We start from the raw sequence: 23,100 nt of genomic DNA, 5'->3' as shown, positions 1-23,100 counted from the left end.
AGGGTCAGAGTGCAAAAGCGATCAGTTTCTTTGCCAAGAATGACATTAGAAATCAAGGTTAGAATGCTATTAAAAAATAAAAAAACTATTTTAAACTACTTTTCTGTTACCTTGCCAAGCCACCATAATCCAATCCTTCTTCTCCTCTGAATATAACATATAATCTTCTCCTCAAATCATAGGGTTTTAATGCCATGATCTATAAATTAAAAAAAAAACAAAAACACTAAAAATCATAGTAAGTTATAAATTATGCATTGTCAATATTATCACTCCTCTTTATTCAGATGTAATTGATAGAGAAACGCCATGTGTGTGAAATGTTTTCATAGATTTGACAAGCAATTAGACCATCTCATGGAACATGCAATCAATAAACCACACACAAAAACACCAACTGGGACTTAAAATCCTTGAGCAGGAGCCTGCTGAGAGCAGCAAGTGAGAGAGCGGATCCGGAAAGTGTCACTCCCTGGTTACCCTGTCCTGATACTCTTCCTAAGGCATTCGTTATTAAAGGAAAACAGGTGAAAGGGCATTTCAACTGATACATTACAGAGTTTTGGGTTTAGATAAACACTTAAAAAAGTTATTTCCTCTAATCCAAAATAAGTGCAATATACTTTCATTAATAATACACTTTTTAGTTATAGAGAATCCTTCTCAAGAGGCTTTGATGTGGTGACAGCAGCAAGAATTTTCATTGCTACAGAATTAGAAGGAACATACATTAGCTGCAGACTCTAAGAGGTTAAGGACTGTCAGCTTCAGTTACACAAATTTAACATTTGATGGGCAAAGTGGGACACTAGTTTTAACAGGAGAAAAAAGTATATATAATGTATATAACCACACACACACACGAATCAGAAAAGCAAATCCAATGTATGTAAGTTAATATGGCATGCAGCCTGGTTAAGCTATGGAATTCTTTACCACATGATGCTTTAGATGCAAAAAGTTCACAAGAGGAGCACAGACAAGCTCACAGAAAAGAAGTCCCTTGAGGATTATTAAAATGCCCAGAACCACATCAAGTTAAAGAAGCATTTCAATCGTAAACAGTTGGGAGCTGAGAAATCATTTGGTGAAAGTATTATATACATGACTTCTGTTCTTACAGTCTTCCCAAAGAATCCCCCTTTGCATAATACCAGAGGAAGATTACTGTGCCTAAAGGACCATTAGTCTGAACTGGCTATGGCCATTTTTGTTCTTATGCTTGGTCTTGATAAACAAACACAACAATCTTTGCAGGCTTACTTGCTGGAAGGAATCCTCAAACAAAGTCTGTCTGGACACATTGATTTTCACATGACTTGGTAGTGCATTGGACTGTAATTGTAAGACAATAATGTTAAAAAGGCAGTACATATAAATGTAAATTCAAATAATTTCAGCAAGTAAAAAATTACTTTATCAGTACCTGACACAAGTAACGGAAATGAGCAAGTTTCCACCTAAAGCTACGTTCATAAGCAATCTGTGGCCCTTTATTTCTGCAAGGAAATAATAATTTGAGACACATTAGCCATACAGAGATCAAACAGTACTTTCAGTGCTACACAACAGCACATAGATTTTAGAAATGCACAAAAACTGTTCTAGTAAGGTATGATCACAGACAAAATGCACTTGATGGTCTGATCAGAGAACCCATACTCTTTTTTCTTTAAGATGCTGCTAGTCTCTTTACCAGATCTCAGAGAAAGGTAGAGATTTAGAGCATTTCAAACCCCTGTCAATCTTGTAACAATTACAAGCCAGCTAAAGGAAAAACATCTAGTTTACTGTCTCCACTGAGAAACACTGCTAAATTAGGCTTCATAAATTCAGCTGCCTGAACGAATTTGTAGTACAATACTCTATAGGCTCTTTGAATGAGAGGTCATCAACATGTCATCAGAAGTAGATCCTACCCTACATAAAAGGCCTTAAGACAATGTCCATGGGTTGGAGCAATACTTCTGACTGAACTATTTTTAAAAACATTTGCATGTGAAATATTTGAAAAGTATTTAGAGCTACTTTGTTTAGATTCTAATGTTGCTAGAAAGTGATAACTGTAAGCAATACGCATTATAATAATTTGCTGTTTCTTTAAAAAAAAAAAATCTAAATATTAGTCACATTAGTTCAGTACTGAAGCTTATGTCACTTCCCCTCTCCATTTATAAAACAATCACAATCTTGGTATTTGGAAAGTATATAAAAACTACCCAACCACAGAGCAGTATGGCAAAGTGTGTCATAGTTAAACTGACAACTAAAGCTTAAAAATGAATTTACAAGACTTTCATAATTTAGGGCTCAATTCCAGCTAAAAGTATAGATTGTTTTCTAGTATGAGAAGATTTCACTATTAAGTGATAACAAGTTAAAATGTGAAAAAATATTTAATTTTTCACTTACACAGAAGACTTCCCAGTACGAGGATCATTGAAGGTGGTGGTTCTTGTATTATGGTCAACAAAGTATCTGACACCTTCTCTGGTGTATCTGATTTCCCAGCCCTCTGGAAGAGGGTCCTCATTTTGTAAACTGCAGAAGAAATTGCAAACAGTACTTTTTCCTCCCTATCATGACAGGTTAAGTATTAAGCAAGTTCTTTTTATCTGCACAGTCAATATACACACCTACCCTTGAGTTCGAGGGTCTTCCCACTGTGTTGTCTTTGTGTTATGATTCACAAAGTACACCCTATCATTTGAATCCACTCTCCTTTCTAAGGGAAAAGAAGAAAAAAAACCACTATACAACAACTGCATTCCAAATTTCTGTAATTGTCACTTCCTGAAATCAACAGCTAATTAACTTACCCCAGCCTGGAGGTAAAGGCCCAAGTGGATCATTTTCTGCTGACAACATAGAAGCCTATTTAAAAACAAGAGAACATTCAGTTAGGCCAAATAGTATTCATTTTTTTTTTTCCCGTAACATAGTTTAAGATTACCACTAGTTCTGAAGACTATCCATTCTGAAAAAACATCATGCCATTTTTAGCCTGTTTTTGTCAAGCTAGACAGATTATATAAGACACCATTTGTGCACTTGCCTCTGCTGTTTACAGCACAATTTACCCCCCTTCCTACAGCCAACTTAGGGGGTCAGCGGTCTTAGCAACGTGCAGAGTTCAGAGGAGAACTGCGGAAGCATGTGCAAGCAGATGAGCACAATGTTCTTGGTTAAGAACGTGCTTTACCACAATAAACACTTCTAAGCACAGAGATTACTGCCAACATAGGGGGTTTTGCTTCCTCAAAACATGGTATCTTCCCTGGATGTTTGGCTATTTCCAGATTTTGTCATTTTCCACAAATGCAGCTGCATTCGTTAAAATATGCATATGGCTAAAATTATGCCAGGGTAAAAGGGGCAAAAGGAAAAAAAAAATAAGTAAAAACCCCAGATTGAATTATTATGTAAAGCCATGCTAAGCTCATAACATACTGTAACCTTGCAAAAGTCTCCCTGTAGCTCCCAAGAATATGAACCATGAAAATAAGATGTAAAAGGCAGAAATGCCCCAGACTGTAGGATCCATGCTCTGATTTAAAACTAAAAGCATGCACCCTCTAAAAATTTTTGGACAGTACAATTTTATTTATTTATCTATCTATTTATTTATTTATTTATTTATTTGGTGTAGAATGGAATTCTGATATATGGGAACCAATCTACATTTTCAAAAAAGTATTTTAAGGATCACTTTGCTACTAATACTGCTTTATATAGCATTTGCAACCCAAAAATCTTAAATCCACTGAAGAGGTTATAGCAGTGATTTCCAGCAAAAAAAGTTATGATATTCTTCCTGTGAAACAGAGTAAGTATCAGAAGAAAATGTAATAGTTACACTCCAAATCAAGTGTAACTCTTTCTTCTGGCCACCAGCTACTACATGCGAACAGAGAATTATCATTATCTCAGCAGCAAATGCAGTTTGCCTTTTCTGCTTTTGGAAAGCACACAGTCACAATGACCTTGTAACCAAAGACTCCTCTGTGGCAAGTATAAAAAGAACAGCACACAACAGAAAACACTGTCTGCCAAAGAACTGAATGGTGGCACCGTTCAGAGAATTCCAGTTATCTTAATGGGCTCAAGGATTTGTGTGTGGCTGCTGGCTGCTGTATATTTAACAGAAGACACTGGAACGCTCAGCAGTGGCACAGGATGAGCCGTACTCAATATCAAAAGGAGTACAATACATTAATCGAGGTAAAAGCAAAAGTAACTAGAATAACCATATCCTGTGTGGTTTTCTTCCTTCACATAGTTCAGCTTTGACCACTCAAGGTAACTGAAATGATCTCTTACTCATTAAAAGTATTAAATTCATTTCTTCCCAAAAAATAGATCACAGCCTCACTTATAAACTGCTATGTAGGCAAAGTCCTGGCAGAGTTAGTTGTAGTTTGACCTTAACAACTCTAGAAGAAAAGCATACAGCAGCACTAATGTAAAAATAAAAAAGCATTCACAATTTTTTTCAGAACCCTAAAGAGATGTAAACAGCTGCATTATTTTTCCTCTTCCTTCAGGTATATTCTGTCATACAAAGAAATCCTAATTTAATGTTTCTCAGGTCAGATGGGATATTTTGAGAAATGCAGCTGTGGTTTTCAGTAAGAGTTATCATTAAACGGAGAAAGGAACATAATTTAATTTTAAAATTATACTGTTCCTTCAGAGAACAGATCTAGCTCAAAACAAAATACATCTTGGGATCATGAAAAGTGAGAGATTTTTTAGGTGTTTAAGCAACTGCTCGAAGTAGTACCCAAAGAGCGACAGTTGCTCTTGGCTTTGCACTAGAAGTTACCAATGCATATGAATACCTGAAGGAGGGTGCACACAGGATGGAGCCAGGCTCCTTTCACTGTGCCCAGGCACAGGACCAGAGGCAGCGGGCACAAACTGACACAAAGGAGGTTCCCTCTGAACATCAGAAAACACTTTTTCATTGTGAGGGTGACCAAGCACTGGCACAGGTTGCCCAGGGAAGCTGTGGAGTTTCCATCCTTGAAGATATTAAGAAGCTGTCTGGACATGGTCCTGGGCAACGGGCGCTAGGTGGCCCTGCTTGAGCAGGGGGAGGGTTGGACCAGATGACCTCCAGAGATCCCTTCCAAACTCACCGCTCTATCCTTCTCTAATTGAATACAATAAATTGACACTGATGCACAGCTCCAGGAGTCCAGAAAATTATTGGTGAGCTATTCTGCTATTGCTAGTGATGACATATAATGTATAATTAGATAATGGAAGGCCGAAAACTCTTAAACCTAAGAATACTGCAGCATCCTTTATTTCAGAGGGGTACCTGAATAAAGTCTATCAAACACGCAGAGTCCTAGCTCAATGAAGCCGTTTCAGACTTGTACTTCCATGGTTTGTTCTTTAAAACACTCCAGCTTTGCTACATACCACTTACAAAGTCTCTGGGATTGGATCTTTTCTTAAGAGACCAAGCACATTTCTTGAGATGGACTCTGTAGAGTGACAGTGATACGCAGGCACCATCACTCTTCAACTCTGAAAAAGCAACTATACTATTTATCCAGCCACATATAGAAAAATCTGTCTCAAGAAATATCTTCTCTGAACCTATTAATGAGATTTTCTTCCGGCAGAAGTCAGCAACTATTTGAGAGAAACGGAAAACCACATAGGATACTACTGTCTACTGTCTATGTCTACATATGTCTACAGCATACTACTGTCATTAAAAGTCTTAACTAAGAGCCAGTGCACAAGGCTCAAATTAGGGAAGACTCGGAAAGGAGTATTTTCTGTGCCTAAGGATGATTTTTGTTAACATTTTTCAACAGAACCAGAATCTGAGTAACCAATGCCAAATATCTCAAAAACACATATAGTTGAATAGTAATAAAACCACTTTAAAAAAAGGTTAAAGAACAAAATGTATACCTCTACCTCTATACTAATTTCTAAATTTTATGTAAAAATTACCGAATAGAGGTATCGTTGGTTGAACTGTTGCATAGCTCCCTGCAGTTGATTCCGTTGAGATTGCCATTGCTCAAAGTTCCTGACTGATTCCATTGTTGGTCGCTGCCACGTTGTTGTTCTGGTGTTGTGGTCCACATAGTAAACCCTCCCACGATCATCAACTCTTCTTTCCCAGCTTTCAAGAAACACAAATGTTAACAGCTAAACTTTTCAATACTATTACATAACTAATTTTCTCTTTATGCTGAACTCTCAGACAGTTCTGGAATGAATTACCGGTGTCACAGGCATGAGTTTAACTTCTGAAGCACACAGAAGTACTCCCCAACTTTACTTGTAGAAGGATAAGCACACTGAGCAAACAGACTTCAAGCAATAGCATGCTCAGCTCTCTGTCACCCCGTTTTTAACTTTGCACATTCCTCTGACCATAAGCAACGTTGGCAGGTTTCACAGAAACATTTTGCCTGGAAATCTGAGGTTTGCAACCAGTGCACTACACCTAGTGCTGCCACCAAAATAAATACTTCCATTTTACAGGAAAAACAAAATAATTTAGTAGCTGTATTGAAACAAACGGTCAGAGCATGTGACATAAACGGTATCATCATTCCTATAAAAATAGCTGCAATTAATATAATTATTAATTAACTGAAAGCTAGAATTTTGTAATATATGGTGTATAATACAGTTTCAATGAGCTAAAAAATATTATCTTTATCATTTTTAAATCAAAAATGTCTACATTACCCAGGAGGTAAGGGCTGTGGTCTTTCCCATGTTGTCGTTCGCGTGTTGTGATCAACATAATAGGTTCTACCATGAGGATCCTTTCTTTGCTCCCACCTTCAAGACAAAAAGGCTTTAATGTAAGTCAAGGTGAATAAGCTCTCAGGGCTTCTTTCCCACTAAGGCAAAAAAGTACCTTGGTGTTGAATGAAAATACTATGATCCAAAACTCATAAAAACCAATCCTCACGCTAGAACACATATCAGTTACTTCCTGCTTGAACTGGTATCACTGTAAAGACTTGTTTAAGGGACTTGATAAATAAAATGGGCATACATCAATATTCACAAGCACTTTCAAATTCTATTTAAGATATCTGAAAACAAGTCAATTATCAAGGCTTAGGTGCTAAAATAACCTAATTCAAAAAGTGCTTAGAGATACATTCTTTGCATTTCCAAGCACACGCCTCTCTCAAGAAAAGAGGGAGTTTACATTTGGAAGCACTGCTCCCTATATCAAATAAACAACAGGATCTTTCAGAGTGAACCTGAAATGTGCGTTGTCAGATGGTCGTCTATTTCCTATCCTGGTAAATTCTGTATCTGATATCTCTGGGGATTATTTCTTCACCTTTAGTTGCAAAGCAAACTTACATTGAAGATGGAGAGAGCACTAAACAACTGAAGTTTTATGCTGTTGAGAAATACCAGAATACAATAAAATATTTAGAAATATTTGGGAGAGGAAACCAGTATAAATGTTAGAAGAACAGCTGAAGCCCTTGTTTGCATTAGATATGTCTGGTTTCCAACCATGTTTTACATAACTAACTACATCCTAAAAACATAGACAGAATGCCTTGCCTCATAGGATTTGATGTGCACTTTCTCACTGAATATTCTATGAAACTCCAACAAAATGTTTTCTGTGGTTCTAAAGGTTAAATACTAAGTTACAACAACAGAGAAGCAGCAGCATTAGTTACTAGGGTTAAACGTAATGGAGACTCAACTAGATTTGGGGGAGGGGGTGGGCAGAGAACCACAAAACAAAAGCCCAACACAAAAGCATCATCAGGGAAAAATGATGAAGAAATGCATTTGGCCACAGTGTGCACTATGCCTGGAACTCATGACCTTCATCTCAATGGAAAAGTATGTAATTAATTTTTTAAGAAGTGTGGCAGTGGGATGACCACAGGAGTCCTGACCTATAAAGAGCTTCCATTGCCAAAGCCTCTGGAAATTAAAAACTTTGTAACTCTTCCCCAACAATATGTATACACAATATTTTTATCTTTTTAGATGCTTGTTTTCACATTCATCCCAACTGCAGAAATGCTAGTGAAGTGTCACTACTAATTTACTGAACCTCCTTGAGAGGGAGCAGGTACAAGACAGGCTCTCTGAAAGGTCAGCTACAATGATACAAGGTACATACACTTTGGGTTAAGAAACAATTTCTGTGTTCAGAAAATGCTAAAATGGTAAAACTTTAGATTATTACATAAATATCAGTATTTCCAATTAGTTACCGCAGACATCTTTCCACCCAAATGTGAAAGCATCTATTAAAAAAAATAAGATATATATTTGAGCATGTACTACGTTTTCATTTAATGTATAAGCACATCTTTAATTTTGTATTTAAGGTTTAGGACTACAGAAGTACTTTCTAAGAGCCTAGTAGAATTAAAAGTTTCTAGCTGTTCTGAGTACTTCAAATCTGTATTTTTATCTATTAGACTATCAATCCCTTTGTTACACAGCAAGAACCTACAGGTATATCTAAAATAGTTTATTAATTTTCATTTCTTTCTATTTTGCTCTTTACTACATTCTCATAGTTTAGGAACCAAAAGAGTAACAAATTATGACCCAAATAAGTTTGACTATATCAAATGAAAAGTCTTTATGTCCATAATGTCCAAGAGTTTGTCTATTTAAATCACAATACTGTCTCAGAAAATCAGTTTTTAGTTGTTACTTTCTGGGACAAGAGCTACTAGCCAGTTATAGCTGCAGTACAAACCTCAGTTTAGATCAAATAACCCCATCTCTGGCAACTGACCGACATTTGGGAATCCCAGTACAGAATTAATCTTCTGTTTCTTTACATGCACATTCAGATGAAACAGTAGTTACAGCATTAAAACCAAGCCCACATACCCTGGTGGCAAAGGTTCTGTACTGGCATTACCAGGCTGTTGTCTCACAGGTTCTGCAGATGCACTTGAGGTGGAGGAGGATTCCCTTGGTTTTGCTGCATCTGCTGCTGTGCTGTTCCTAGCGTTAGGCTGAGCACAGTCTGTTGCAGCTGTAGGTTCTAGTCCAGCAGATGCTGCAGGCAATGCAGAAGCGTGGCTTTCAGAGCAGCTGGTTGCCTCTGTTGTAGACTGAGGTTCTGCTGCAGTGTCAGTGCAATCTGGAGACACAGGAGCTTCGTCCGAACCCACCGGTGCGTCCGAGGCAGAAGAATCACCTGCTTCTGGCGCAGAGGCAGACGGCTCCCCGTTAACTGAGAAATGGAAAGAAGAGCATTTCTCTACCAGAATCTGAAGAGACTGACTTTTCAAACGACCAGCCTCTGCAGTAAATGACACAGAAGGAATACACTTCAGTCGTACTTCAATGCCATAAGCAGCATTTTTGTCTAAGGTGACAAAAAGTCAAAATGCATCTGCCTAAGTTAAAATTGTAATTAAAGCTTACAGCCTGCAAGCCAGTCTCTATACTTCCCTGCTGAAGTCCTTTCTTACTTTCTGCATATCTTGGACAGCTCAACATTACACCTTACTCTTTAGATTAACAAAAATCATCCATTTCCCAGAAAACAGTACTGCTTTATTTCCTTTGAAACTTTCAAATTACATCAAATTCAAAGAAGAATCATGATTAGCATGACACGAAAGAAAAATATTAAGAGATAAATAACTCTGTGAAATTTAGAAAACTAAAAGACAGTTCTTAGAGATGACTTCCCCCCCCCCTTTTCAGAGTCGAGGTACAGAACACTACAATTATGCAAAAACCACCCGTGTGCGACTTGGAAAATAAAAATCGCCCTCCAAGATCGGGCTCAAAATATAAAAATCTACATTTGGCTAATGTAACTTACATAGTTCAACAACTGAAGAAAATTATTTTAGAATCGCAAAGTAAATCAATTTATGTCTTTTAAAGAACAATACAAATGTCATCCAACTTGATCAGGCATAACCTCATAAAAGGTTTAAAGCTGGCATGGATTTAGCAGGAAAAGGGGGCTTACAAGGCTTTATTACTCCCAAGCCTACTAGGCCAAGAATACATCAATACCAATCATCTGCAGAGCTTAGCAGAACAGCATCTCAGCACAAGAACTCATCTTACACAAGCAAAATCAAGACTCCCATTAAAAGGCAATGCCCTATTATAAGCAGTGCAACATAATTCACAGTTTTCGCTTTCTGCACCACTAATCAACAACAGAATATGACAATTCTATTTAAACTAATCAGTTTGTACCTCTTCTAGAATTGGAACTATTTTTCTACAAGACTGCATATAATATTAAATAGAAAATTACTTGAAGTCTACAGCAGCATACTATCAGTTTACAATTCTACGGACTCAGGCCAATACAACTGTTCTCTTCTCATAACCTAATTGATGCAGATTTGCAAAATTTAATGTTGTTCCATCATTTTAAAGAGTTCCTTTACTTTTATTTCATCATCTTTGTTTACACTTAAAAAATAATTTTAAAAAAATATGATTGGTTCTACTTACTACTTGCCATATGTAAGTACTGTCAGCAATTTCTTGCTTTCCCATGTGGTCAGAAAAGCAGGTCAAAGAATTATAAAAAATAAAATTGCCATCAGCAATGTACTTAAATTAGTGAGTTACTTTTTTTAAGGAATTACTACTGGGCCATAAATATTTTCTTGATACAAATAATGATTAAAAAGTAATCATAACCACAATCTGATTTGGTTTCTTCAAAACTCTGCTTTAACTAGCGACAATTTTACTCAGATAGGAAAAAAGCCAACTGAAATTTCAATTTTTATTTAAAAAAAAAAAAAAAATTCATCCACATTTAAGAGTGAATGGGACAAAGTAAGAAGCAAAATAACTGATAAATCAAATCATCAGCTCTTTTAGTAAGTGTATCTCCAAAACAGATCTATAAAACCCTGCATCAGCCAATTACTTCACCAATTAGATGTAAACCAGAAATTCCAGCAACATCACATTAACTTACCATCCTGTTAAGCATAACGGAGGGGGGGGGGAGGGCAACAGATGCTGGAGACCAGTTTTATGCCTTGCTTTAAAAAAAAGTCTCCACCAACTGGTACAGTAGTTGGGATCTATCAGTGCCTCAGTGCAAGTTCAGTGATGAATTCATCAATATTGCTACTTGAACAAATCAATTATTTTTGCAATTACCCTACCCTAACACAGATTTGAAATGGATCTCTGCTGTTGAAGAAGGAGGGAACAATGCTTAAATAATATATATGCCCTCTGGCCTTCATCTGAAAATGAAGAGGAATCAAATTCGACTTCTCCAAATAGAGAAAAGATTCAGAGAAGGCCTAATTTAATTATTATTCATAATTGTTTCTGCTATCTTCCCACCCATTCCCATAGTTCTCACTCTATTACAGAAAATATGAAAGTCTCAGTTCTATTGTGTATTAACAGCTTGCCTATTTCTATTTAAGGTTATCTTTTTCCTCTGCTGTCACTGTAATCTCTCTCAAACAGCTGAGAAAAGGCAACAAAGTGCTTAGAAAGCATAACCATTAGATGCAAAGTTCTGCCAGAGGAATAAAAATTTTAAAATACTTTCTTTTCACTTGTTTTACTGTATTGAGTGTTATTTGTAGTCATAATCAAAGTTTTTGTGTTTAGGAGGTAAATTAAATTTAGTATTTGCCAGTACCTGTTAACAAAACAGAATCCCACCTGAAAAAATTAGAAGGCAATGAAAGTCTGCAACACATCTGAACTCAGAGCACAGCAGTTCCCTGACAGCACTAAAAATCAGATTTATCTAATGGTAAAAGAAACTTAACTATTGTTACTCAAATTAATTGTGAAAGGAATCTGATTTTTCCTCCAGACAATCAGTAATACGGTTTAGTCATCTGGGACAGAGAAACACAAGTTCTGAATGCTCTATGTCTTTCTTCATCAGAGAAAAGAACTGACAGGAAGTATGAAAGTACATTTAAGAATGGATCTACTCCAGAAAAATTCACACCAGTGGACACAAGGTTATAAATTCAAGTCTAGAATCACCCTCTCAGTATTTTTTAAATCTAATTAAAAAAAAGTACAGAAAAGGTGGCTCAACTTCAGATGCATTTTGACCAGGCTATGAAACACGTTCTCATAACTCTCCCATCCTTACCAGTGCTGTTGACAGGCTGAGTTGCAAGTGGTTTTGGTACTGGTGTATTTTTGGGTCTGGCTGCAACGTGGGTAGGAGATGGTGTGCTGTCTCCATTAACAGCTTCTATACAGAATGTATTCTCTACTACAGAGTTGGAAGGTACTTGATTGTCTATTCCATTAGAAATGTCACAAGCAGATCTTGGTAAAAATAAAAGATTGTTTTAGATTACTATAAACAACATGTTAAACGCTTATGCAACTAAACCAAATTCTACACTAAGTCATGCTAAAGAAGCAAATAAAGAAATGGAAATAAATTAACAATTGTTTATAACACAATATTTGCAGCCTAGATAACAGTCAAGTGCAAGACCAAAACAATTAGGGAACAAAAGGCAAATTGTGGTTTTGAGGATTTCAGATACTTAGATATCTAAGACTTTCCATTTCTTCTTCATCTTTTACTTGTAAAAGACACTTTAAAAGTGAGTTGGGCAGACATACGCCTGCCACATCTTCCAAAACTGCCTCAGGAACCTTCCAAAGCACAGCTATGAGCAGGAAAACTTTCTCTCATGTAGCAAGTGGAACAATTGGTTTTGTCTGTGATATCTGCAAAATTATTCTAGTCATAACCTAAGAAAGTAGCAAAACTCTCCCTCAGTAGAAGGAAAATACAACGAGCTTCTCTATGCATAGGCAAGATAGGACACTGTAAGGACGGATACACACGCCTAGCTCTGTGTTTATAAGGCCACATGGAAATAAACATAGTATAAGGGATTGTGAATGTGAATGGAAAGTCTTGTTCAACTGCCCTGTTTTCACTTATACCTATCCCAAAATGCTTAAAGCCACCCACCAGAGACACGTAATGTGCAAGTTACATTCAATGCCAACTCAGCTTCTCAAGGAATAGAAGCTAAAAACTGGAGAAGTTAAATAACAAAAATATGAGAACTGTTAGAAGTCCCACTTTTCAGAGTAAGAAGGGAAGAAACAGCATTTGCATGTTACCTCACTCAACTCCAAAGGAGTAGTGACAACAGAGAAAACAAGTATTATCCCTTTTCAACTCTGGACTACAAACCCGATTTGCTTCCTAAAGACATTCACTGAAGTAACCTTACAATTTTTGTTCATCTCTTACTTTTAAAACTGTAAATCAAAACTACTGGATAGTTCTATGGAAAACTGCTGTAATCAAAACATCAACATTAAAAGTAGGGTCCCAGTAGAAGCCACACCTCCAGCAACAACAACTGAATGAAAACACATGATTGTTACTACTGTTTCATAGTGGTATGCAGACGTTTCTCAAATCATTTTTAACAGTCCCAAACCTTTTTAAGGAAAAATAAAGAGAATCAATTTTTTATCCTCACTCCCTCATATTTGGGACCCATGGAGGAACAGAGACAAACATACACACATTCAAAAAAAAAGAATCAAGTCAAGGACAATATGAGGATAAATATGACAATATGTATCCCTGTCACTGTATATTTTTTCTCTCCATTGTGCGTAAAGAACTTAACCTAAAAGGGGGTCACTGCAAGGTAACTGAGCAGTAAGAAGGAGTTGAACTGAATGTTTACCATCTCACTAGTGGCAAGTGGGCAAACAACCTCCTCCTACTTCTGTCCAAGCAGTCCTTTAGCTGGTATCAAGGTAGAGAAGCTAAGGATGAAGCTCTAAATTGATCCCAGAGCCTTTTTCTTGACACATCAGGTTGAAGCAGGCAAATCCTTTGCCTCACTGTTCTGAATACTGCTTCCTAAACTCAGTAACAAGTCTCTTAAAGAAATTCCTGATAATGGACTTAAAAAGGAACTAGGGGGAAGTAATTTAGGCTTTTTTTCTTCTTCTTCCCTCCATTAAGATGGTACATTGCAATACGCTCATAGACATTAATAGAAATGGTTCTTAAACAGAAGAAGAAAACAAATGAAACAAGTACACAAAACCACACAGTGCCACTGCTCCCCTAACCTCTGCTCCAGCATTCCATAGACTTTGAATTGGCTGAATTTTTATGTTCAGAGGGCTACAGATCCAAGAGGCAACATTATAGTAGTGGAAAGCAGAGGCTACCAGCAGAGGAAGAGCAGAGCTGTTAATTTCATTCTTTTCAAGCTAGATTATGTAATTATCGTACAACTAATGTTTGTGAAACCTGAGGGTAATATAATTTAGGGTTTGACAGATAAATTTATTGCCCTCAAAAAAATAAAACAAAATAAAAATCATAAACAAACCAAACATTCCAACTGATAAATTTGCTAATATACTTCATACAGTGTAAAACAAAAAAAAAAAAATTCCAACCTGGATGTATTTCTTGCTGAAGCATCTCTGCTTTCATGCACAGCCTCTCCATTTTGCTGAACTTCTACTGAACAGTAAGAAACAAATTCAACAGAAATATTCTATTATATCTGTTTGAAATCTTAACCAAAATATTACCATCTCATTTAATTTTTTTAACTTACTGGTTGCTGATGAACTGAGATTTGTAAGAGATTCTTGTTCAACAACCAAACCATCTAGCACAACTGTCAGTTCACCTGTTTGCACCATGCCACTTTTGTTTTCCAAAGAGAGTTTCAACTGTTCTTTCACCTTTTCCACTAAAAAATGGAGTTGTAGTGGGTAGAGGGAGAGAAGGAGAGAAGGGATAAAGGAAAGATTAAATTCTAAACAACGTTAAATGTGACTTTCAACACAAAAATGTGATACATGTATTCAGTTGGAAGAGATATTCAGATGAAAATGAGAGAGATTCAGGTGATTCAAATCAAAAGAGAAATCACTAAGGAGCTGTGTAAATGTACACCTGCTGTGGGTAAAAGTTTATTGTAAAAATAAATTGGCCTTTCACATAGTATGTTCTATAGGTACACTATAGGATCCATGTGGTTTTCAGTACTTTGTTGTTAGCGATTTCCCAGGTTTGCTGTTTCCACTAAACCCTTTTGAAATTATACACCACTTACATAACATGAGAAGACTTAAAGTCAAACAACTCCTGAACTACACCTCCAAATACTACAAGGCACATGGAACCCCATGCTACAACCAGAGCTTATGTTCACTTCTCATATCACCTTCCAAAACTAATTCTAAGAGAAAACTGAAAAGAACATCATTTTGAGGAAGGAAAGGCAAAGGCTGCATAGAGTCCTTCCTCCTTTTTAAAATTATTTTTAGTAAATCTTTATTAGCATTGTCAGGGATTTCAACTCCAAGGATTGAACAGTAACAGAGAGGATATCTCAAGTAAACAAAACTTAAGTCAGAAGATACGTTCACCAAAAGAAAGTTTGAGATAATTGAGGTATTAAAAAAAAAAAAATGCATCCACAATGCAGTAAAAGAATTCACCCTGATTGACAGGCAGTGCACCCATCTGTAGAGACACATAATCAGAGGTAAAACATGATGTGGATGCTGTGTAATTCTCTCCAAATCAACTATTACTAGTACAATAGTTAAAGCTACATGTCATAAATCCAAACATAGTCAGCTATGAGTTCACATTAATCAGGTTAAAATGCTTAAGACCTTTTAGTATTTGCAGTCGCAGATTAAGAGATTAATTTCTCAAGATATAGCACCCCATTTCTCCCCATATGCTGCATTCCAAGCTAAAGTTAAAGCTCACTGTGTACTTCTATGCATTAAACGAGCGTTTCCTTACTTTTTGGTCATTCTTAACATATACCATAAACGAACAAGAAACGTGAAAACAGGGAAGGTTACCATAAGCCACTGCCAGATATAGCCAAACTGTTAGATTAAAGAGGGTGCAGTTGGGCAGCAGTCACTAGCAGATACTCTCTGCTATTATTAAAAACGGTTTTCCAAGTACTTTCAGTCGCTGGAGCACACACGAGGCTCCCAATCTACTGATTTAGCAACCTGCATTTTGGACAACGGTACTACCTGAAAGAAGAGGAGGAAGAAACTAGCCTGCCACTGAGTTGTTAAATTAACATACTTATAAATCATCATTTCTGCAAAGGGGGATTGGTTTAGCTTCTGCTGTTTTAATAGTTTATGGCCCCAAACCAGATGAGCAGTTGGCTGCAGTTCAGCCAAGCTGGAAGGAAAGCTGGGAGGGGTGTGGGCAGCAATTCAATACCATAGTGTTTAGCAGAAGAAACTAAGAGCGCTAATTCTCAAGTTTCTGCATTCAGAGGACTTCACCTTTGCATTTTCTTCAGTAAAGAGCTTTTCAAGTGCTGCACTTCAGATTAGGTATCAATAACTGAACAACTCAAGGATACCAGCCAGATTATTCTAGCCCTGAATTATTGGATAATCTGGCACATGTCCAGCTGCTGACTTGCCCAGCTCAGAAACACTGCACATAGATTACTTTTGGTGAAATATACAATTAACTCAGACAACCATTTCCTGAAAGAATTTGCCAAGTTGTTGGATACTACATCCTCTGAACCTACAGTAATAAAATATTAACTATTATGTTAGAAATAATTAATATACTGATTTGCTATCATTATTATAACTTTTTTTTTTTTTAAATTTAAAGAAGCAATTTTTCTACTCAACTATGGAATCTTGGGCAGAATGTTTATAATACTGTTGAAGCAACCACACTTGATTTTGTATTCTGTATCAATTTTCTGTAAGAATCAGAAAAATTAACTTTTTTTTTAAAGCTCTCCTGTCCCTCCACCTCCCTAAAGAGACACCTCAGCTTTGTACATATACCTTTTAAGAAAGGTTAGAGATCGGTTTAGCTGGAATTCTACTGCCACTCTGAAGTGGAATTTAAAGTGTGGATTCACCACCTTCTTATACTAATGAAAAAAACATTTTTAAAGCAAATTAGATAAAGAAGACCTGGTTTAATTCTATTAAAGACAAGTAAAATCAGAAGTTACATAGAACACAACAATGTCTAATGTACTAAAAGGAAGTTCTCGGTTGTTTCATTCATCAGTGGTTCCGACTGCTCTCTGGGCAGCTAAATTATGAGGGAAAAATATCCAGCCTTTCTAGTAGTGATTCCAGAGAAGGAAAACATTAAAAATTACATAGATTGCTTTTCTGAAAGTTTAGACTTTTTTTTTTTACCAAGTCTAAAACAGATCTTCTATCAAATTAATCATTAGTTTGCCACAAAACATTGTACTTAATCACTTCCATTTTTACTTAATTTGTAGCAGCTCATACTCTAGTATTTGTTTCAAAATTATTATATCCCATTGTTACATTTAAATTGCTCTCCATAGCACAGACATCTCTAGAAGAGACAAGTAAAGACATCAACTGAAAATCAGTTGTAATTACATGTAGAGTTAGTAGTCTGGTTGCCAGTCTGATGATATAGATTAGTAATAATAATTCTACTTTACTCAAATGTCCTTCGTGATAACTTACATTTTCTATTGTGTATTTCCAAAGCTTGTCTCAAGTCTACAGTGGCTCTTCCTAATAAAGCATCTGCTTTTAAAGTGTGATGGCTCCACACTCTAAATTCCAGCGTAGTCTGTGGAGTCACATTCCTGCATATAAAATACATTTTTTTAAAAAATATATACAGATCTTGAAATATTTGTTCTTGTTATTAGGAGTATTTGAACTTAATTCACTTTCTCATAGTTATTCTGTTTCTTGATACTAATCAACTGCAAGAAGATTTCGTACTGCAAGGGGAAATTTTTAACTAAAAAGCGCAAACAGTATGATATTTATACTTAAGATTAAACTTACAGTGCATTACTACAATAGCATATGGAATTTGAGGAGTATCAGAATAACCTACACTAAGCTCAGATCTCAGTTATATAAAACTTATCTTACTTTATTTATGAAAGATATATTTTCCTTATTCCTTATTATTCCACAATTCTAAAACTCCACCTTATTAGATGTGGAGAAAGAGGTGGTAAGCATATTTGTCTGTCACTACAAAGAAAAATACTAGATTTTTTTTTTAAAGGAAAAAGCAATCAATCAGCTACTTGCGAGCAGGAAGAACCCTCTTAATAGGTGTCAGCCTGCCATGAAAGCGTTGATAAAACATTGCTTGTGAATCCACAAATACTTATAAAACTTTAATGTATACTCATAGAAATCAGAGGGGAAAATCTAAATGATGAAGCTCAATTAAAAACTGTAGAGAAGCAGAAAGGTAAAGGACCCAGTTACAGTAATATTATGATAACCTTTGGCAGGGATCTCTCCTCTGCTTAAGAAGGAAAGCAGGAAGCTATGCTAGGTCCTGGAGAGTAAATTTTGTAGTACAGGTTCTAGTACTGCAAGACTGTTCCTGGCTGTGAGAAATGGAATAGAATTACTGTACTGCAGAAAGTCAAAGGCCACATATCCATCACTATTGGATAAAGAAAGTTAAATCAGCACTGTTAAATACTACACTAAAAACAACCCCCACCCTCCCACCAACAGGGCTAGCTTCATAGTCACTTGAGCATGTTGGACAGCATGGATTTTTTTGCTGATTTTACCCAAAAGCAAATATATTTTTGCATTTTGAATAGACTGTCTTCTAATGCAAGCCTTACTAAAAGACCAGCTCAACAAAGAAAACAAGCAAACAAACAGAACAAATCTACACACAGGGAATATATTGCTGGTGCTCATGCAGACCCACAGAAGTGAGGGGCATTTGGTAAGCCAGAGGGTTCACTGATTCCCAAATTGACTGAGCAACTGAAGCAACAATACCATTGCAATATTCAGAGGAAAAGGGGGACAGAGTATCTTATATACTTAAGGGTAAGATCCCAAGTAACAGTGATGATGGAATGAATCTGTTTGGCTGTACTGTGCATGCTGAATTACCCTATTTCTATAAGCACACCAAATCCTGCCAAAACAAACCTGTCTCCTCAACAGAATCTCTGGTCTCCGAACACACAGACAGCTCTGTACTTGTGCTAGTAATAGCTCCAGGAAATCATTGTCAGGTCCAAGACTATATTATTCTTTTTTGCAATATTGCAGAGGGCTAATAAGCTCTACCACACCTGAAACACTGAGAAATATGGCACAGGAACACCCTGCTTGCTTCAGCCCAGCTCTGCAGTTAATAAGTGTTCCCAAGCAAACAGTTCCCCAAAGCTAGGTATGTTGCACCACTCCCTGCTCTCCAGTACTGTTAGTTACAGGAATGTGGTTCCTCCTATCAACAAAGCTGGCTGTTGCAGAGACAGGTCAGATGCTGTTAAGACATTCTGGCCAACACTTGGTGCCAGCTGTTAGCAGCTATGCTGCTCCCAGTCCCAAATCTGAAGCAGTGCAGCCCTCGCTGTATAGTAATGTCTTCTAGCCAGTTGCACAGTATGAGACTGCCAGTTCTTCACAGCATCACTTTCAGGTATATCTATACCAAACTAAACCACAGGAAGACTAAAAAGGTCAAATATAAGGCTAAGTTGCAAGGTCATTTTGTAGTAAAATGTTTCTCTGTGTGTATCTCTTCTTTAGGAAATTTAAAGGAAAAAGTGACCTTCCTCATAACTACTGGTTAGAGAAGAATCTTAAACATAAATGGTCCATGAGGCTAACAAATATCAGGAGTCTACCACATACAGCAACTGTATGCAAGGAACACACTCTGTACAAAAAATATTCCCAAAATATCGTAAGAATTGAGGAAAAAAAATCATTTGAGATAAATATCATCTTATGTCTGCATTTAGTCAGCAGCAGCTAGAAAAAACTATGTAGGCAGCCAAGCCTAGTAAATATTTGCCTGCAATGTCTGCCTCATAAATAGTATTAACAATCAAAAAATCTACTTACACTGTCAGCTGCTCATCCCATTTTGGATTTGAAGAACTACTCGATTTTGCTGTTTTCTTAATTTCTCCATCTGCAGTTAATTCTGTGTAGAAAGTTGTTCCAAACCAATTCTTTTTCCGTTTCAGTTTGGCACTAGAAACTAATAAAATACATTGCTTTATCTATAACAGCACGCTGCTGCTGAAAAACAGAAAATGTTCTGCCTACACAACATATGAAAAACATAGCAATGTTACTCCTCACCTTCTCTACTTCCGCTCAACTGTGACATACTCTCTTCACCACATACTGGCAGGATGGGTTGGTTGGAGACACAGCACAACAATTACCTTAGGTATAAACACTGAAAATCATGTGGGTTCTTATGTTTCTTTTCTCACTGTTCTTCCTACTCTTCCCTTAACTGAAAAATATCTCAGTATGATAGATCTGAGAGATTATCAGGCAGACTTTTTTTTAAATTCTGTGTAGATATGAAACCATATGCAGTTCAAGCCTATTTCAGAATGTCCCTATATATGAAAGCTTGTACGTATATAGAGCTCCATTTCCTTGCCTAAATTACCTGAGTGGTTAACCTGTAGTTTGACACAGCAGTTTCTTAAATGTAAGAAACCAAGCATCAAATTTGCCTTATTTAAACAGCTTTGCAGGTGAACTTAAATTTTCAGCTAAACATTCAACAATTAAGGCACAGCAATTGATCAAATTAATTTTTGCCTCCAAATCACTAGTGAGGTCCTCAGTGCTCTGGAACATAAATCTATTCTCCTACCTCCTTGTCCAGGCGGGGAAGTCACTGTAAAAAACAACAGGACCCTAACTGCCAGCATTTGCTATTCTATTTTAGGCAGATGTTCTCTTCAGAACACCACATGGACGGACTCACAGCTGCACCTACCTGTTGGCCATGCCTTCCCTCTCGCCTCCCCCACACTCCAGTGTGTTTCCCTTCACTTTGACAGTAAAGCAAAGCTATAGTATTTTCAGCCACTTAGAAGTAATCCCTCCCTGTTACTTTTCTGCATGGTACTTGCTAATTCAAAAATGGGTAGACATGAACTAACCTGTCTGAAAAGAGACCAAAAAAGTCTGTCATGTATTTCTGGTTTACAGTACTCTCAGACCTATGCATTACTTACTTAAAAGTTTGTGGGATGCTCTAAAGGCACTAGCCACACAGTCTTTTAATTCCAATTACAAAGCATACACTAACTGCCTCATATTTGGAAAGTCCAGTCTAAGCCATGTGTCGTGTGTCATAAAAGGGAACTGCAGCCTTAATAGCAATTAAAATTTAAATATAGAAGACCAAAAACATAGTTCCACACGTCATTTTTTTTTTCAGTCTCAAATCATGACACATTTTTAAGCTTTAACAACCTCTAGTTCCTCAACATTTTTTCCTCCATATTTGGCTTTCTAAAAGCAACTGCTATGTTTGTTAAAAGACAGGTATTAGCCATAATATTTAAGCTTCTTTTTCGTTTCCCTCATTTTAGTTGATAACTTTTTAAGTCACTAAGTTTTTGAGTTCCCAAACATGAAAGGAAATTATTAATATTTTTCAGCTAGGACTTCTTAAAAAAAAAAAAAAAAGGAATAAGTAATCAATACTAGCAAAATACTTGTCTACAAGATGAGTATATGCTACTTGCTGCCTTTATACAAGTGGTTTTGAAGTACAGTTCTTGAAATTTAAGTCTAGATTCTCCAACTAATCTGAGCATAAACCAGTATGCATCTGCAATACTCCAGTCCTCCACTCCTCTGTCTCCCACTTCTTTCCTGTACTGCCACTGACATTCCTCTGATATTTCAGTAAAAATTGGTTAGAAAACTAAATCTTCAGAAAACAAATCCTAAAAATTGTACTGATTTCTTCCCACTTCAATCCTTGAACTAGATCTCTTGAAGTCAAGAGATGCTCTAGTGCCAGAAAAATACCACGTTACTTACAGAAGGAGCAGTACAATGCTGGACATCAAACTGATCATTCCTGCACACACAGATCTTAAGTTACAGGTCATTTGTGTCAGTCAGTTTGCTACAGGTGTATATATTCAAGTCACACGTGGCTCCATCTACTTTATTAGCTGTTGCTAGTTTGGATGATTCACCAGGTTATCAAGTTATGTGATCCCTACACAAGTTTAATCAGTTTTAACATTCCTCTCTTATCTAATTTGCTAAAATATCTATTTTAAGGACTCTCCAACAATGTATTTTTTCCTCAGATATCCTGGCCATCTTCAGACCATCCAGCATGATGTCCAGTTTTTTTTAAGACATGGGATCTTACCCATGTTTTTTCCAATCTGTATTGAAGATAGCCTTAATATATTCTTGGCCATGCACTCATTCTTACTTCAGGACTCCCAGATTTCTCAGGATCCCTGGAAAGTTCAAGTTATTTATCAATGGTAAAGTAATACTTCTGTACTACACACATATACATTTATGTGTACATACGCACAATATCTAACTAATTTCTGGTAACATTTTAACTTTTAAATACTTTAACACTGTTGTAAGAGTGTACCCACGAGTACTGAAGGAGTTGCCAGATGTGGTCACCAAGCCACTTTCCATCATTTATCAATAATCCTGGCTAACAGGGGAGGCTCCAGTTGACTGGAGGTCAGTAAATGGGCCAGAAGGAAGGTTTGGGGAACTACAGGCCTGTCAGTCTGACCTCGGTGCCAGGCCAGGTTATGGAGCAGATCATCTTGAGTGCCATTACGCACCATATACAGGACACCCAGGGGATCAGGCCCAGTCAGCATGGGCTCATGAAAGGCAGCTCCTGCTTCCTGAAGGTGATCTCCTTCTATGTCAAGGTGACTTGCTTAGTGTACGAGGGAAAGGCTGTGGATGTTGTCTATCTGGACTTCACTAAAGCTTTCAATACTGTCACAGCATTCTCATGAAAAAACTGGTTGCTCACAGTTCGGACAGGCATACACTCTGCTGGTTAAACACTGGCTGGACAGCCAGGCCCAGAGAATGGAGATAAATCCAGTTGGAGGTCTGTTACAAGTGGTGTTCCCCAGGGCTCAGTACTGGGGCCCGTTCTGTTTAATCCCTTTATCAGTGATCTGGACGAGGGGATAGAAAGCATCTTCAGCAAGTCTGAGACAGCACCAAGTTGGGTGGAAGTCTGCTTGAGTGTAGGAAGGCTCTACAGAGGGGCCTGGAAAGAGT

The 23,100-nt window shown here is 37.0% G+C and overlaps 1 protein-coding gene across 1 annotated transcript in view; it reads right to left on the bottom strand.

The window, feature by feature from the left end:
- The window catches only part of WWP1 (WW domain containing E3 ubiquitin protein ligase 1), a 37,117-nt gene that overhangs the window by 12,415 nt on the left and 1,602 nt on the right, over positions 1–23,100 (bottom strand). Inside the window, exons 2-15 of the mRNA XM_008945532.1 lie at positions 19,897–20,035; positions 17,509–17,633; positions 14,592–14,729; positions 14,428–14,494; positions 12,116–12,297; positions 8,878–9,226; positions 6,727–6,822; positions 5,977–6,151; positions 2,820–2,874; positions 2,641–2,725; positions 2,413–2,541; positions 1,427–1,499; positions 1,264–1,335; positions 111–199 (exon numbers count right to left, since the gene is read on the bottom strand). Of these exons, the coding sequence (XP_008943780.1) occupies positions 111–199; positions 1,264–1,335; positions 1,427–1,499; positions 2,413–2,541; positions 2,641–2,725; positions 2,820–2,874; positions 5,977–6,151; positions 6,727–6,822; positions 8,878–9,226; positions 12,116–12,297; positions 14,428–14,494; positions 14,592–14,729; positions 17,509–17,633; positions 19,897–20,035 (1,774 nt within the window). The remainder of the gene's footprint in view (positions 1–110; positions 200–1,263; positions 1,336–1,426; positions 1,500–2,412; positions 2,542–2,640; positions 2,726–2,819; positions 2,875–5,976; positions 6,152–6,726; positions 6,823–8,877; positions 9,227–12,115; positions 12,298–14,427; positions 14,495–14,591; positions 14,730–17,508; positions 17,634–19,896; positions 20,036–23,100) is intronic.

Source organism: Merops nubicus, unplaced genomic scaffold (genome assembly GCF_000691845.1).
Source record: "Merops nubicus isolate BGI_N331 unplaced genomic scaffold, ASM69184v1 scaffold5918, whole genome shotgun sequence".
In the NCBI taxonomy this organism is placed as follows: Eukaryota; Metazoa; Chordata; class Aves; order Coraciiformes; family Meropidae; genus Merops; species Merops nubicus.
The sequence above is the reverse complement of the archived record's forward strand: the minus strand, read 5'-3'. Positions and strand labels throughout refer to the sequence as shown.